The sequence below is a fragment of the Coptis chinensis genome, chromosome 1 (genome assembly GCF_015680905.1).
Source record: "Coptis chinensis isolate HL-2020 chromosome 1, ASM1568090v1, whole genome shotgun sequence".
Classification (NCBI taxonomy): domain Eukaryota; kingdom Viridiplantae; phylum Streptophyta; class Magnoliopsida; order Ranunculales; family Ranunculaceae; genus Coptis; species Coptis chinensis.
Genome location: NC_141456.1, coordinates 55,046,377 through 55,064,222, shown reverse-complemented (window position 1 = coordinate 55,064,222; position 17,846 = coordinate 55,046,377). Strand labels below are relative to the sequence as shown.

Genomic DNA, 17,846 nt, shown 5'->3' with positions numbered 1-17,846 from the left:
ACTTAGTCCCAACGGCATGGCCACACCATTTGGTACTAAGTCCAAACGGTGTGGCCATGCCGCTTTTGGGACAAAGTCCAAACAGACACACCATTTTTTTTATCCAAGTTCAAATCCAAACAATATGGCCACACCGTTTGGGACTTAGTCCAAACGGTGTGGCCATATCGCTTGGTGCTAAATCTTGCAAAAATGGGGTGTCTGTTTGGACTTTTCCCCAAGTCCACACCGTTGGTACTAAGTCCAAACGGTGTGGCCATGCCATTTGGGACAAAGCCCAAACAGACACACCATTTTTTTTTATCCAAGTTCAAATCCAAACGATATGGCCACACCGTTCAAGAGGCAAAAAAACAGATCTTTTGTGTTTTGGCAAAAACATTGCGTACTGCATTAGATTTTTGTATTTTGGCAAATAACATTGGGATTTTTGTTGATAACATTGGGATTTTTGTGTTTTGCATTAGATTATTAATAGAGATACTTCGCTGTGACAAATTAAAATGCGCAAGTTGTCGGAGAGCACAAGAAGAGCCATTGAATGGATATAAACTGAGATCTAAGCAAAGCACATACGTGCAGCCCTGGTAAGTAGTATAACTATTTACTCCACTGACAGCAGACGTCCTATTAAAATCAATGCCTGCTAATAGAAGAAACATAACCAAAGGCCATTCTTTGGCATGCCGTTTTACTAGATCTTGCACCAAAAAACCCTAGGATCTTAGGTGAACATGAAAAGAATGACAAGTCCAAAGCAAGATCACTATCATTTCATATTTCAACAATGTGACACCATGTGAAATACATTGTCTGAATTACTGAACATAAAGCTAAGTTGCTACATATCAACAACTTGCACTTACAAAAGAGTCCTAACATAACATTTTTTTTTACTACAAAGAGATTTCCAATCTAACTTTCTGACTTTAGTTGTATATCTAACTCTTTGTTCTTTATCTCCTTCCTGCAAAACAAAAAAATTGAATAAACAGATCAGTCAAGCAAAGTTAAATCAAACTGCTTTATTAAGGTCTGATAGAAAAACTAACCTCTCCACTTGCTTCCTCATGTTCACCATCTTCGGCCACTACCATTTGCCTAATTACCCCCCAATAAAAACACATGAATCAGTATAAATACTACCACATATGTCAAATCCAACACCAAATCTAGAAACCTCATTGATTGGAAAACTCTTGAACTTAAGTCATGATCAACTCTCAAAAGAACAAAGAAAGCCAAATGCCAATAAACACTCCCCGCATCATCTCAACTAACACAAACTGAAAAGTAAAGGAAAACCCGTATCATCTCAAATGCCAATAAACACTCCTCGCATCATCTCAACTAACACAAACTGAAAAGTAAAGCAAAACTCGCATCATCTCAAATGCTAATAAACACTCCCTGCATCATCTCAACTAACACAAACTGAAAAGTAAAGCAAAACCCGCATCATCTCAAATGCCAATAAACACTCCCCGCATCATCTCAACTAACACAAACAAACCATTTCCATTTCCAACACTCGTCCCAACACAAGATAAAAGGAGGTAAACTAACCAAACTAACCACTAAACCCTAAACTAACCAAACTCAACATACCTAAATCCTATGCTCCTTCACGATATCGTCCGCCAATGAACTTGCACCGGGTCAAATTGTATGCCTCCATGAACTCGTTCTGTGCATCGTCTGGAATCGTAGTCCCACCCAATTGTAGGCCTTGATTGAGCAAGCGAGAAATTTCATCGACGACGGGTGTTTGTCAAAATTAAAACAAAAACTACATTAGTATATACATTTACATTTATAAAATACCAAAACAAAACAAAACAAAAATTAACGTTGTAAGATATTAACTCACCAGATTATGATATGGAAGACTCTGTAGGGAGTAGTGACTAAGATGATTAGGGTTTATCATTCGAATATGACTATTGTTTTCGTACCAACTCATGTATCTACTAACACACTCCCATGGATAAGACGGAATGGGTCCTCGTTGTTCAAGTTGAATCAAGTGATTCTGCCATTTACTCTAGTAGGAAGACACAATATTAAATTTCACATCATACCCGCGTCCGAAAGTAGTTCGCGTCGAGGTCTTTGGTTTTGGGGGATCTGAGGGTACAAACTGCATATGACCCAACTGATGCACAACCCTCGCAACATTGTACTGCTTGACATTATCAAGAAAGCATATAAATCCCTCGAAAAATGCTATTTCATCCACCGGCCGTGTAGCTCGGACTTCAGCATAGGGATACCATTCAACCTGTCAAATAGCATATGATCGAGGAAATTAATCATTAACCACATACTAATAATATCAATTAATAAATAAAACTATTTACATACAAAAATGCTTACATCGGTACAAGTCATATTATCAATGGTGGCTCAGGTATGCTTCAATGCAAATTGTTGTGATAGCATAAAAAGATCGAGTAATCGAAAGTACCTATGAGCACGGGACATGCTCAAATGATAGTCCCTCATTTGGGTATGGCCCTAACACCGGAAGTACTCATAAATCCATGCCTACATTAATATAGACACCGAAGTTAATATTGTAATAGATATATAAAATTGACATTGAAAAGAAAAACAAAAAAAAAATACCGTAGGAGAGTGAAATAGCCTGAAACACCCTTCACCTTGGCACTTGTGGCAGTCCCAAGACCCCTTTACAAAGTAAGCCCGGTAAAGGCGCACCCCACGCCAGTAGTCTCGATCTCTCGAAATTTCGAAGCAGCCTCGGATAACAAATGGGAACTGCAGTTCCAGGGCGATGTCGGTGAAGGCGGTACATCCAAAGAAAAATAACGATAAGCTCTCACAAAGAACTGCACCTCTTTTTGGGTTGACGCATTCTTCACAACAACCCCATTTTCATCACGTAAATCTTCATCTCATTACCTTCCCAAAGAAATCGCTTCATCAAGAAATCCATCCTAACTTTGGAAGTGAACTTATTGGATTTCATCTCCACATCTATCTTATCCATGGGTATGCCAAGATCTTTGTGGAGGAGTCTTTTTGTTCGTTCCAAGGTCAAATCGGTGTCCCCGATCCACGCTTTGCCTCGATCGGAACTCCTAAGAGTTGGGAAACATCGTCAACGCGTGATTGTCATCTCGCCCCATGGCATATGAAACGTGTTGGTCTCGATGCCACCTCTCCACAAACGCGAGACCAACACAGATCCTCGATGCTGTATACACCTAAGACCAGAGCACTTAAGCCGGTCCTTTGAAGCTCCACGTGAAAAGTAGAACAGTCTGAACACTCTCCGATGATATCCCATTGTACCAACTTGTTTAGGTGCCCATGGCACTTCAACACCCCTCGCTCCGCCTAAAACAACAAAAACTTAGTATTAATGTATGCACAAGTTTTGTAATACAAAATTTAAATACTAATAGACACTATATGATAATATTACCTGCCCCTCCCAAACATCGCGAGCCACGTGCACTGCATAGTCATACAACAGATGTGACACACAAGGGCCACCTCCATAAACACCTCTCTTGAACTCCAAGTCATTGTTAGACTTTCTAACAATATTCACTGGAGGTACAGGTACATGGACTTCCTCGTCATCCTCCTCCTCCTCCGCGTCCTCTTCCTCCTCGTCAGTCTCCTCTTCTGCATCATCAACACCCTCTTCTTCACTATCAGCATGACTTAGAACTACACTCTTCCCACAATCCATATTTACGTCATCGTCATCGTCATCTACATCTACATCTACATCTAAATCTACATCTATATCTACATCTACATCTACATTACTCAGAACTGTCTCCTTTCTTCTCTTTTGATTTCCTAACTCTATACCACTTACAACATTACTGGGATCATCCGCTTTTCGATCCCCTCTACGAACTGATGCCGAAGTGGTTGTTCTCCTTCCTCTCTTTTTCTCAGGCTCCTCATCGCCATCGACCGAACTACTACTCCCCCACCTAACAACTTCTTAGCACCCATGAAAACACTTTTTGCTGCATTCTTCACATTCACATTCTTTGTTCGAGGCATTGCTACAAAATAAATAGGAGTTAAAAATAAGACATTCAACTAATTCAAATTGTTGCAATACCAACGTGAAAAACAAAGAACTAAATAAAGGCGATTGTGCATGCCAATCTATATCTAAGGTGTGCATGCTATCTAGGCAAACTATACTCCTCTATTAAATCCCCCTCCACACACTAACAAAAAAAAACCAATCTAATTCAAGCATGCTAAATCGACTAGGAAAACTTTATGAGAACGACTCATGTAAAACTTTAAAGCCGCCATGGAGATAATGAACATAAAAAAAGAAGCACATTTGTAAAAGCGAAAATAGTCGACGCATAAGAGAAAGAAAATATAAGAGCTTTGAAGCTCGATGGGGAAAATGAAAGGGCCATAATCTCACGAGTGGAGGAACTAAGAAAGACCAACATCAAAGGGGAACAACTGTCGATACTCGATCTTAAGTCTCTAACTCAAAACTAAATTGATTTATCAAGTATACATTATTTTTATTTTTATTATTTTTGGGTAAATTTTATCAAGAATTCAAGATACATGAGTATGTACTGCTTTTTGCTATTGATGTTGTTCCAAAGGATGTGTAAGCTAATAAATCAAAGGAACACTTATATGAAGCTCAACAAAGATAGAGTTGCTCATGACTTTTGGCGAGGATGATCTACACATCGTGGTCTCGTGGAGATCGTCGTAGCAAAAACTTATTACTTACCTTGTTTTGACCTGGAAGGTGTCAGTACTATTAACATGAATTCTATAAGAATTATCTGTACTTATATTATATATTTTTCTTGTAATAAAAGAACAGATTGGATGACATGGATTCTATAATAAAAGATACCATCTTGGCATCTTCCATATTCCAATCATTAACGACTTTCATAGAGTTTAACCACCAGTAACATAACTAATTCAGAACTTCAGATAAGTGAGAGCAAAAGTAAGAGTCAATTGAAGCTCCGCATATCCTTGTTTATTATATTTTTCTTAATAATCAGAAATTAGATGTTACTTGGGTTGTGACAAACCGGCCTCCGTCCACATTACATCCTTTCTTGTGAAGTGTGACTGGAACACTACTAACAAAGTTCCCCAGGGAAAGTGCAACATGAAAGCCCTATAACTTAATGGAGACTATGGGCACCCTGTAAAGGGATTATGGGGATGGATGTGGATCTTACGGAACGTATCTATATATATTAAGCTATACTTGTGAAAAATATAAATTTTGTTATACTTTCGAAATCTTGTGAAACTTGTGTTAGATGGATGACCACTAGCTAGGTTCACCTTTATTTTGGTTTTCATGCATTCTTAACTTCATTTTAAGAATGGGTGATATCAACGAATGGGATATCAACAGGGAAAAAATGGGTGTCTAGAATTCAAAAGAATTAAATCAAACATAACATTATATATATAAAAAAAAAAGATAGAAAGATAGAACAGTTACCGAAAACAGAGCTATATATTTATTTTGAATCAAGCAAAGCGATCTCGGTCGATATGGCCTCAAATAAAAATCTAGTGATATCAACAGAGAGACAATAAGTTCATAACTTCATTGCTTGATTAATGATTTATTTATTTTGAACTTGGATAAACATAACATTGATGTCTCGTCTCCATTTCTATAAATCGAAAAAAATTAAAAATATAAATAACTTAAACAAGAAAAATCCCAATGTACATAAACAAAGGTAAATAACTTAAACATCAAAACTCGATAAAGTTCACCGAATTCTGACAGAGTTCAAAACTCTGATAGAGTTCACCGAACTCTGACTGAGTTCACCGAATATGCTACTTCACCGAACTCTGACAGAGTTCACCGAATATGTGTTTGTCACCGAACTCTGACAAAGTTCAAAACTCTGATAGAGTTCACCGAACTCTGACAGAGTTCAAAACTCTGAAAGAGTTCACCGAACTCTGACAGAGTTCAAAACTCTGAAAGAATTCAAAACTCTGACAGAGTTCACCGAACTCTGACAGAGTTCAAAACTCTGATAGAATTCAAAACTCTGACAGAGTTCACCGAATATGCTAGTTCACCGAACTCTGATAGAGTTCAAAACTCGACGAGTTCACCGAATATGCTAGTTCACGAACTCGACGAGTTCAAAACTCGATAGAATTCAAAACTCGATGAGTTCACCGAATATGCTAGTTCACCGAACTCGACAGACTTCGATAGAGTTCACCAACTCGACGAGTTCAAAACTCGACAGAGTTCAAAACTCGATAGAGTTCAAAACTCGAAAAACTCGAGTTCATCGAATATGCTAGTTCAACTCGCCGAGTTCACGAACTCGACAGAGTTCAAAACTCTGACAGAGTTAACCGAATATGCTAGTTCACCGAACTCTGACAGAGTTCAAAACTCTGATAGAGTTCACCGAACTCTGACAGAGTTCACCGAATATGCTACTTCACCGAACTCTGACAGAGTTCAAAACTCTGACAAAATACGGCATGAAGAATATTTTTTTCGGCAATTTAGGATTTTGATTGCATAGCAGAAAAGGTTTTCCCAGCATAGATATATGATGAACGAAAGTTATCATGCTTATGTTGGTTGTCGTTCTATTAACTTTGGTGGTTACCCAAAGCAAGCGTATGTCTCTCTTGAACATAGTGGATCCAATGGTCCGACACTCCAACTCTGAATTGTGTATATGGTTCTACTTCTTTAGAACCCCAGTTTGCATACACGAGAACTGTCTAGAAAAGGAATCAACTCCAAGGGTACCTCTACCATGTTGTATGCTTACTGCTTAGGCACCAATCAAATGTGCCACATTTGCTACCATATAAGCATATAGGTAGATTGGCTGCAGTTTCTTTTCCTCATCGGCTGCTAATGTTCCTCAAAATCTTAGTTATTACTTACTACTACGGATTTTCACTATTGCAGTTTGATGGACAAATACTCGTCAAAATCATCTATCCGCTTAGTATACTCAACAGGAAAAAATATGGTTACTCCAGCTCCTCAAAACAAACAAGTCTGAGTCGTACTTACAAATTTACAAGGACTAAAATACTACAAGATACAACGCACTTTTTTCTGAACCAATTGATACAATGTACATCAAGTAACTAACCAATTTATATAAATACGATTTCAGGCCAAAATAGAGAATAAAATGTGTTAATGGAAGCATACCTTAATTGGAACTCGAGAGAGAGTGAAGTTCAGAGAGCTCAGGTGGTCGTTAATGGCGATGGAAATATGTAATTACTTGGAAATATGTAATTACTATAGTCGATCCCTCTTTTTTTTTGCTAGATCTGTTTTTTTAGGTGGTCGTTAATGGCGATGGAATTGGGTTTTAACAATAGTTGATCCCTCTTTTTTTTTTGTTAGATCTGTTTTTTTTTTCTTTTTTTGAGAAGATGAGAAGGAAAATACGTTTTTACCCTCATTGATTGGTTAGAATTTGGTTTGTTAGATCATGAGATCTTGAGGTGGATCCGACGGTTTAAGAGAAGAGTGAGATAAGAGTGTCACTATAAGAGTGGCACTCTAGACAAACCGTATATATATATACACACACACACGGTTAGGCTAAAGTGCCACTCTTATCTTACACTTCTCCCAAACCGTCAGATCTAATCTAAGTCTCAAAATATCTAACGCTCCTAATTTCAAATAACAAAATGGGAAGTTGGACAATATGCGCGAGAAAGAATTTCAAGCAGAGGTCCAGATATTGGGAACAATTCGTCACTCAAACATAGTAAAACTGTTTTGCTGTATTTCTTGTGAGAGCTCAGTGCTTCTTGTTTATGAATACATGGTGAATAGCAGCTTAGACCGATGGTTACACAAAAGAAAGAGAGAATCAATGGTTTCAGATTCAGTTAACCATGTTCTCTTGGATTGGTCTACAAGGTTGCATATCGCAGTTGGAGCTGCTCAAGGTCTTTGCTACATGCATCATGGATGCTCTCAGTCCATCATTCATCGTGATGTGAAATTGAGCAATATCTTGTTGGATGCCAACTTTAATGGTACGATTGCAGGCTTTGGATTGGTAAAGATGTTAGTTAAGCATGGGGAGTCGGATACAATGTCTGCGGTAGCAGGCTCTTTCGGATACATTGCACCAGGTGAGTCTTATTTGAGTACATTTCTATATTTTATAACATACTTAAAGTTGGAAAATCGGCTAAACTGCAGTTGGTTGATTGAATTTCAGAGTACGCTTACACAACCAAGGTGAATGAAAAGATCGATGTATACAGTTTAGGGGTAGTACTCCTAGAATTGACTACGGGAAAGGAACCTAATGATGGAGATGAGCACATAAGTCTTGCCGAATGGGCATGGCGTCACTTTAATGAGGAAAAATCTATAACTGATGCCCCAGACGAGGAGATCAGAGATCCATGTTATTTGCATGAAATGAGTTTGGTCTTCAGACTAGGGATCATATGTACCTGTGCTTTACCTTCAAAGCGACCTTCAATGACGGAGGTATTGCAAGTCTTACTCCTTTGTGGCCCTCAGCAAATCAACAGACAGAAGAAAACCGAGAACATGCATGACGTTGATCCCCTCCTAGATACAACTAGTAGCTACCTTCTTTGCTACAAGGATAGTCACTTGGGATCATTGAAGTACGGTTCCTTTTAGTTTTGGATGTATTATTGAAGTACGATTCCTTTTAGTTTTGTATGTATTATTGTTGGTTTTCCATGTATTATCCAGGGCTATACCGATTAGTAGGGTTGTCTCTGCAGAAATAATAGAAATAATTCAACTTGTGCACCAGTTATTCAGAGTTTAAGCCTGTTGACTATGGCCCTTTGTTGAAGAACTTCTACTAAAAAAGAAATAACCGTTATAATATTCACCCTCTCTGTTCTAGATATAGCGCACAGTCTGGAATATAGTCATAATATATGCACCAACCCTTTTTTATTCTCTGCAGTTCGCCAGTTCCTTGCACTATCAGATTAAAAACCAAAGTGCCATGGTTACACAATGTGAAGTTTGGAAGCAGTAGTGTTTGGTTGGAATACAAATTTGGTGTAGCTATGAGTCCCAAATTTTGTGAGACACTGCTAATTACAGTAGTAACTTTAAAGATTAAAAGATGAAAACTAAAAAGAACAAAAATTTTAGGCAACACCTTAAGGAAAAGATACAGAAACGGAGTTTTTTTTGACAAGATACAAGGTCGCTCTCTACCATTTCAGAAAGCTACTCAACCACTCTCGACTCTAATCATTATACTTTGGAATGGGAAGCTGCAAGCAGAGCAGCTCCAATGCCTGAGCCATCATTTGCTTGCTCAATGACAATGGTGTCCGCAACTCCCTCCCCAAAGAACTCTTTAATGTTGTCCTCCAAACACTTGTGAACTCGTGTGATGCTCAAATAATCCACCATCCATCGCTATTACAGGTTCTCTGCTTCTCCCCCCTCCTTGACTGTGTCTCTTCCGATTTTCTTCGGGATGCCTAAGATTCCAGCAGCAGAAAAGATTTAGGTCCACGCGTTGCAACAATGTTGCAAAGCTCAACAACAACTTTGTGGTTTTCGGGGATGTATTAGGAATATGAAATATTAGGAAAAACAACAATGTAAGTGGGGATCTTTCATCCGAAAGCACCGGTTGCTCTTCAAATAGTAGTAGAAATTTCAAAATCGCCGAAGTCTTTCAACTCAAAACAAGAAAAATGCTGCACAAAATTTGGACTTGGAAATACCATCAAGTTGCTTGGAAAGATCTGTCAACTTGCTAGTATTTTAAGCATTGGAAAGACCTTTTGTCACACTTTCAAAAATAATTACAGAATAATGCCCAGACATTAAACTATTTCTTTTATACAGTTAAATGTTTATAACATTATTGCAAAAAAGGCAATTCAAACAGGCTAGAGGTTGCCCAATTCAAAAGAGTTGAAATAAGGAACAAATGGTGTTCAACTTACTAGCGCTGCGACACGCATATCAAGGCCCTTCTTTTCCACCGATTTTGTCAGTTGTGCTACCACATCTTGGTCAACCTAGTCATATAGAAACACAGAAGAAACATATCAGGAAAAAAAAAGAAAAAACTAAAGAAAGAATAAAGAGAGAGATTCAGAAATGCCTTTTGGGGAGTCCACTGAGTTCATTAACAAAGACACGACAACGCACGCTTTAGTATGTTGAACTTTGATTAATAACCAGTACTAAACAAATCCACGACCAAACCTTAATAACAATTCCGGGGTGGAAAGCTTAAGGAACTGATTTATATTCGTAGATCTGGTTTTTTTCTTTTGTTTTTGAGAAGATGAGAAGAAAAAGACGTTTTTACCCTCATTTTGTTGTTTGAAATTAGGAGTGTTAGATCTTTTGAGACTTAGATTAGATCTGACGGTTTGGGAGGAGTGGGAGATATGAGTAGCACTCTAGCCTAACCGTGTGTGTGTATATATATATATACTAGGGTATGCCCGTGCCTACGGCCCACGAGGCATCGACGTGCCTGCGGCGCTATCTCGACGCATCTGTTTGTCTTGTTTAATTGGCGTGAAGAAGTTTGTCGCTTACAATCACTATTGGATATTGACAGCACAAAAACACTTTGTGGGAACTCAATAAAATTTATTCCCGTTGTTAAGGTGGTTAGGAAACAACATACTCAGAGATGTAAAACGTACATAAACAAAAATTATCTGGTCATGGGATGTAATTCCACCATTGACAACGAAGTATGAAAAAATGTTAACGCTAAATCATTTTAATAAACAAAATTGCATAATGATAATTGAAACAAAGTCGGTCCAAATACTGTTATAGTTACAAATCTACAGCGTTTATAATTGTGTAGAATGTTATTACTACAACACAAATAAGAAATATAATTGATCGTTAGGGTAATCAAAATCATTATAAGCACAACAACATAGACCCAATCGTAGATATAGCAGTGAATATCCTAAGATAGAGTCCCTGAGACATTCTACTTCCCAGTTCCCTACGATACACATATAAATGTGGAACAATTGTAAAAACAACAGAAGCAGTAGAAAGATGTGCCAAGATAAAGACATGTTATTTTTGTTTACCCAGTTACCTTGTTATATACCTATATGACTTTGCAAAATACCAGTAAGCAACTGCACCCAACATGGGAACCATTGCTGTCGGAATGTCAAGTAGCCCAAAATCTATAGCAACTTGAAGCCTTTTTTTCTCTACTACAGCTGCCACCACCATGGCGATCACCGATAAGAACATTCCACAACCAACTCTCTGCAGCATTGTTATTCCTGCGGGTTTCTCGGTAATAGCTCTTGCAATAGGAACAAAGACTCTATCATAGATGGGAATGAAGATGACAACAGAAACGCTAATAAAAGTTTGGAGGGCAGCTGCTGGTAACTTGAAGTTCGATCCTATTGATCTGTCCATAATCCTGCCTTGCTTGGTGAAGAAGGTTGAGGACTGTGCAAATACAATGCCATAAATCAAACAAGTAGCCCAAATTGGAGCTAAACGCAACACTGCCTTTGCTTATTCCACCTGAGTAATGCTACAAACTTCCCAATCATCCGGTGACAAGCTGCTTGAACTCATTGCTTTGTCAAGGAACCTGACAAGGCCGGATTAAAAGTTTTTTTAGTATGTTAGTCTATTAGTTTCCAGATACTAAGCATTACCAATGTAGTTAGTAAGTGACATTTTTTTCAAGTGCAAACTGTACTAAACTTGAGATCTAATTCGTGTGGCAGCTGGATCTGTGGATCAGTAGTAGCATTCTAATGCATGGGTCGTGAAATGAATTGAAGGGTCCTACTCTTATAGTGTTATGATCTAGCAAAAGTGGACTTCTGCTCAGTTTATCAGGGTGTTTTTCTTTATAGAATCACACTCATTATGCATAATGTGGGCACAAATGAACAAAATAGAACATGAGCCTATTTTAATTTGCCATGCACTACGGAATTCTAATCATTCTCAAAAGAAGTGAAATATATATACTTCTCTTACTTGAATTAGTTCTGGTTGATGAGAATCCATTGTCGCTCATGTAAAAGAGGTGACCCACTCTACACATCATCCAAAACAAGTCTTTGCAAGCTCTTTGTGGGTACTGACTTGTTTTCCATCCATTCTGACTCTTTTATCGCAGTCTTCATCAATGTAAGCCACTGTGACAGAAAGATTCTTCAAATCACTCTCTTTATATGCATTCAAGAAAAATGTACATAAAGACTGAAACGAAAACATTGAACACAACTAAAAATAAAATCTCACTATCTCGACAATATGTCCTGTGACATCTCGATGTTGCCATCTAAATGCCTTCTCTCCTAGGTCAACAATTGTGCTTTGTAGCGCATGATATAATATCTCAACTGGTTCAGAGCAAAAATCAGTAGCTGAATAAGTAACTTTAAACAACCATGAAAAGAAAATAAAACTAATAAGTAGGAAAAGAAACTACTTATGTACTGACCTGAGAAATGCTTAAAGCAAGACTTCAGGATATACAACATTTGCCGTAAGTTTGGAGGTAGAAGAATACTTATGCGGGCTGTGGAAGTGCACCTTGATAATGACACATATAACTGGCAATGGCTGAAAACTTCAGTTCGAAGATCGATGCCCACAAACTTCACGGATTGTCCTTGTGATTTATTTATAGTCATGGAATAAGCCAAACGGATCGGAAATTGTCTTCTTGTCCACTTTGTCCACTATAACAAAATGACATCTAACGTGAAAATAAACTCACATTTAACAAAATGACATCTAACGTGAAAATAACAAAATGACACTATAACAACATGTCCGCTGTAATGCAGTGTTAAATAATATTATTTATGTTAAGTTCTTCAATTCAATTATATGGCCACTTTGTCCTATTTTCTAAATCAAGCTTCTAGACATTGTTTACTACAATGGTATACCTTATTACGCATGTCATAGACATAAGCTTCCAAAGCATTTTTTTTGTCTTTGGTTCGTTCCATAATTTGATCCTGCTGCACCAACCTAAGCTCTTTATCATGAGCTTCTAAGACTTGGGCTTTTGTCATTCCACTATATACAGTCTCGTGAACAGGTACCTCGATCCTCCTAGAGTTCCTGCTCTTCCTTATTTCATCAGCCTGCACATGGTAATTACAGAGCATTGAAGTTCCAAGATGTAATCAGTTTGATTCAGGCCAGAGCATTTTGAACTTGACAAACAATAATATTAAGAATTAAGGGTATACAAAGTTTAAAGCAAGACAATGGTAGAATAAAACACTGGACAATATTAATAGCGAAAGTTCAATTTAATTCTTACCTGAGCGCCAAACGACAGTAGAAGAGACGGAGGAATGTTATCCGCTGGGCGCTGAACAATTATGAAAGATAAAATAAATAAATAATAGACGTAATTGCAATGCAACAAAACAATGTTGTACAGATAGTAACCCATGAGGTAACTAAAGTAACACCTAGAAGCCATGAGGTGGTCAAAGAATCAGCCTATCTTGTGGGGAATATAAATCGTCTTTATTGATGGTGCATTGGGCGCTTGCCCTTATCCACATTTGGTCGGTTGGATTGCTTTAATACATAAGAAGGAAAAAAGAATTAATAATAAAGTGAGTGCAAATAGATCGACTTGTTGAATAAGTAAATGTAAACAACCATGAAAATAAAATAAAACTAATAATAAGGAAAAGAAACTACGTATGCACCGACGACAAATGCTTAAAAGCAAGACTTCAGGGTATCGACATTTGTAGTAAGCTTTTCAGCGTTTGGAGGTAGAAAGAATACTTATCGCGGGCAGCGAAGTGCACTGGATAATGCCACATATAACCGGCCATGGCTGAAAACTTCATTTCAAGATCGATTCCCACAAACTTCACGGATTGTCCTTGTGATTTATTTATAGTCATGGAATAAGCCAAACGGATAGGAAATTGTCTTCTTGTCATATTGAAAGGAAAATTTGAAGAGGATGGTGACAAAGAGATCCTTGGAATAAATACACGGTTACCTGATTTTTCACCTTTAAGAATTCTGGCCCAGATAACGTGTGGTTGACATTGCAACACCATCAAGCAAGTCCCGTTGCATAACCCATCTCTGGGGGCAATATTGCGCAGCAACATTATTGGACAACCCTATTTTAGATTAAGTCGAAATGGTGGCAGATCCGTGGGATCAAGTGAGTTTAGGTACTCATTTGGATAGTGATTAAAATTTCTAGGATTATTTGCATCTGCCTCATCTAACTTGTCAGCAGCCAGAAAAGTCCTAGTTTCTCCTGGGAACATATGTAAAGCTGCTGCATTAATGGCATTGACATCATCATTCCTCGCAGAAAGAATTGTTCGCTCAGTTAAATAGTCAGGGGTGACAGTGGAAGTATCATCCAAATTAGGATAAGTAGTAGAAATCAGGTCCTGAAGATGTGTGCAATGATGGATCGTTGAAGGTAGCTCAATAACCGCTTCAGGATCGTTTCCAACCTGATGACATAAAATGTGAAATAGAATATTATGAGAATTCTAATAGAGGAATATTATAAATTAGGACATGAATGTTCGCACCTTTGTTAAGAACTCTACAAAAGTAAATTCTCATATGCGTGCCCACGCTCTAATCGCGTATGTTACGTACGGGGTGAGAACATTGGCGTGATTCTAAAGAAAAGAGCATCGCAAGGAAGCACGAAACAATTTGCTCTCGGGACCCTCCGGGTATAATCGTAGGGCATTGGCGGAAGTCACCACCAAGAACAACGGTGATTCCCCGAATGGGTTGTCATTGTCTCAAATATCACGAAGTGTCGCGATCAACGACTTCGGCATTTAACTTGTTTTGCATTGGGACCTCATCCCATATGATTAGGTTAGCTTGTCTGAATAAATCAGCTTGTGGTGAACGCTTACTGAACCCACATACAGAGTTATGCATAATATCTAATGGGATGCAAAAGATTGAGTGAGCAGTCCGACCACCTGCCAATAGTAAAGAAGCTATTCCGGATGAAGCCACCATAATAGCAATGTGTCCTTGAGTACGACACGTAGCAGCAATGGTGTTGTAAACAAAAGTTATTCCTGTGCCGGCTGCTCTATTCAAGAAAATAGTCGTCCGCTGTTGTGAGCTACTGAATCTGTCACTTCACTATACGCAAAGTGTTGCTCAGCATTTAAGTGGATGGCATTGGCATGTACCTCTTCATTGTGTGGGTCAAACTGAAATTGCCTTTGCTCCCATATAAGTTTGTTCCCAACAACCAAGCTCCAATTTCTAATTGGGAGCGGCATTGTAGGAAAATGAGCAAGAGTTCGACCACCTGACTCGTAGAGAATATCATTTAGGAGAAATAAGCCATAATCTTGTACCTGGGCATCTGTAGGATGAGGACTGAAGAACATGGTTTGAAGCTTGTATGGGAGGTCATCACAAATGCTTTCGCAAAATTCATTCCATAAGGCTTCAGGTTGCATCGGATTGCACTCCGTGAGAATAGTACAGAAAAGTCGACGAAGTTGATACCCAGTTTGCATGATTGCTGATAAGAGCCCAAAACTGTAGTTTTAACCCTGTAACAGTCATACTTTTAGACCAATTATGTGAGTAATAATTAAGAGTTAACACTATTACATGTTTTTATGCATTTCAGGTTTCAAAGTCCATTTTGTGCAGAAATGTGCCACTTTAGCGAGATAAAGGAGCAAATGTCGGTTACTAAGGAGTTCCGTGATTAAAGGCCAAGATTCAAGAAGACAAAGCCTTTCTAAAGCCCGGTCAAAAGCTGAAAAGTCGACGTGGGCAGAAACAACACACAAGTCAACATAACTTCTGAAGGCCGTATCTTTGGACTCAGACCTCGGGATTGGACCTACCTTATGTCAAAACGACCGGCTCGGAAAGAGCTTTCCAATGGTCTAAGCCTTGACCCAATCAGAGGAGCAGAAGTGGACGAAAAGTCTGTTGAAGCCAACTGCAGCTGAAGAGGCCTTTTTGGACTGAAAGAAATGGGTTTTAGGCCAGATTCTCTGGCCCAAAACATGGCTCCAAGCCCATGCACGATTTTTGGATCTGAAAGTATAAAAACCAAAGTTTAGCTCTTTGTTAATGGTAGCTAGTTAGACTTAAAACAATATAGATAATTCTAGATCTAGTTTTCAGTAGATTAATTAAGTTTTAGTTCCATTTTCAATTCTTGTTTTAGATTAAGTCTTTGAATCATTGTTCTTGATTGATTAGATAAATAAAATAGTTATTTTGTCAATTTCGATTTTTGTCATCTCAATTTATAGATCTAGTTTTAATTCTTGTTGATTATCATTTCGTAGTTTAAGTAGATTGAAACATTGTTAGTTAATTTAGTTAAGTTAGAATTTTAATATGATGTGTAGTTATAATTCAATGGGAAATGATGGTTTGATGACTCAAGGCTAAAACCTCCATTAGAGGGGTTGATGAAAACTTAGTGGTATAGTATAGAAGCATTGTAGAATCTATTCCAATCTAGAAGGTCGTGATTCGCCATGAGAATGGGTGGACGACCTCACATGCTAGTTAGTATTCGGTAGAAATGCCATAAACACTAGGGATTAGAACTCGAATTTCTTGCCGTAAGAACGTAAGAATCGAGATACAAGAATCTATGCTAGGTTATTAAGTTGGATTCGAGGTGGATTCAATTCCCCTCTAATCCTTTATCTAGATTTAAAAACAATCATATTTCCGTAGCATTCGTAGTTAAATTCAACATAATAAATTTTATATAGGTATCGTAGTATAACACCCTTCGTAAAGCTCTCATTAGACTTAAGACCGATTAATTAGACTAGAAAACATTCCATGCTAGAGAACTAGGAGTGGAACGAATTTGTTACTCCACGCTATTTCGATAGAATTGAGAGTAGAAACTTTGATAAATATAGACATGTTAAATTAGTTTTAGTTTACTTACGTTTTGAGTTCATCGTTCATTTCGTAGGTAGACTAAACTATTAAATTTTATGATTTCTCAAATGGCGCCGCTGCCATCTTAGTTCACTTTAGCATTGTTTTTATAGTAGAATTAGTCATTTTTAAGTCCCATTAAACCCACCCACCCTCGTTTGATTCATATTGTGGTTATCCGTTTCAGCGTTGAAAAATTCCGACAAAAAATTACACCGAAGCGTCCGGCCTATAAGGAGCGCACTGCGCCTATAGCTGGAACACGAGCCCACCCCCCTCTAAGTTATTGGAACACGAAGCGCGACCAGCCCCATATCGGCGTGACCCGCTAAGTTATCGGAACTTCGGGAGCGACCCGCCGCATTAAGCCAAATTTTTCGATTTCTATAGGTTTGTTTTGAACTTCGATTTTTAAGTTTTTCGGTGTTCTAACTTGTTATTTACAACAACACGCGTAAACAAGACGCTATTCATAAGCGAAGCAAGGGCGCTTATCGGTATTCCTTTCTTCCATACCTCGCATCTCCGGTTAGAGGTTCATACTAATATATCAAGATTGTTTGGATTGTTGTCGTTTTAGACTTAGACTTGCATGAGATTAAGGTCCGGTGGGAGAAAAACACGAACGTAATTAACCGTCAACGCCAACAAACAAATCTATCGAGTATACCAATCACTACACCTCTAACTACTATCCCACCAACCACACGACATAATGATCAAGAAAGAGAGACTCCTCTCTCCAACTTTTACAAAGCCCCGAAATGATAGCCCTAAATCTTGCATCGTTCTAGCGGACCGATTGGGGATTTTCGAATTCCCCCAACATATTTAATTTGTTACCCGTTTTCCATGGTTT

At 38.2% G+C, this 17,846-nt stretch overlaps 2 protein-coding genes and 2 long non-coding RNA genes across 4 annotated transcripts; 1 reads left to right on the top strand and 3 right to left on the bottom strand.

Annotated features, from left to right (window-relative positions):
- Positions 1-744: 744 nt before the first annotated feature.
- LOC147524596 (uncharacterized) lies at positions 745-1,746 on the bottom strand. The gene is made up of 2 exons (XR_015197035.1): positions 1,609-1,746; positions 745-967 (listed from the first exon to the last, which is right to left on the bottom strand). It is a non-coding gene; the product is annotated as an uncharacterized LOC147524596 (long non-coding RNA).
- Positions 1,747-2,517: 771 nt separating this feature from the next.
- Positions 2,518-3,764, bottom strand: LOC147524595 (uncharacterized). The gene is made up of 3 exons (XM_086575388.1): positions 3,452-3,764; positions 3,196-3,363; positions 2,518-2,547 (listed from the first exon to the last, which is right to left on the bottom strand). The coding sequence occupies exons 1-3, from the start codon at positions 3,722-3,724 to the stop codon at positions 2,518-2,520; spliced, it is 471 nt and encodes a 156-aa protein (XP_086431514.1). The 5' UTR covers positions 3,725-3,764.
- Positions 3,765-7,718: 3,954 nt separating this feature from the next.
- On the top strand, positions 7,719-8,830 carry LOC147524594 (MDIS1-interacting receptor like kinase 1-like). Its single transcript, XM_086563533.1, has 2 exons — positions 7,719-8,166; positions 8,256-8,830. The coding sequence occupies exons 1-2, from the start codon at positions 7,731-7,733 to the stop codon at positions 8,690-8,692; spliced, it is 873 nt and encodes a 290-aa protein (XP_086419659.1). The 5' UTR covers positions 7,719-7,730; the 3' UTR covers positions 8,693-8,830.
- A 650-nt stretch (positions 8,831-9,480) lies between these two features.
- LOC147524593 (uncharacterized) lies at positions 9,481-10,350 on the bottom strand. The gene is made up of 3 exons (XR_015197034.1): positions 10,158-10,350; positions 9,997-10,071; positions 9,481-9,590 (listed from the first exon to the last, which is right to left on the bottom strand). It is a non-coding gene; the product is annotated as an uncharacterized LOC147524593 (long non-coding RNA).
- Between the last annotated feature and the right edge of the window lie 7,496 nt (positions 10,351-17,846).

Bases quoted from the DNA above. Each gene is read 5' to 3' on its own strand.
- LOC147524595 (XM_086575388.1), bottom strand. From the start codon at position 3,724: ATGGATTGTGGGAAGAGTGTAGTTCTAAGTCATGCTGATAGTGAAGAA. The intron at 3,364-3,451 runs GTAATATTATCA...TTGTTGTTTTAG, and splicing joins GCGATGTTTGGGAGGGGCAG to GCGGAGCGAGGGGTGTTGAA. The intron at 2,548-3,195 runs GTTTGTGGAGAG...ATATTAATGTAG, and splicing joins AGGATCTGTGTTGGTCTCGC to GCATGGATTTATGAGTACTT.
- LOC147524594 (XM_086563533.1), top strand. From the start codon at position 7,731: ATGCGCGAGAAAGAATTTCAAGCAGAGGTCCAGATATTGGGAACAATT. The intron at 8,167-8,255 runs GTGAGTCTTATT...ATTGAATTTCAG, and splicing joins TTTCGGATACATTGCACCAG to AGTACGCTTACACAACCAAG.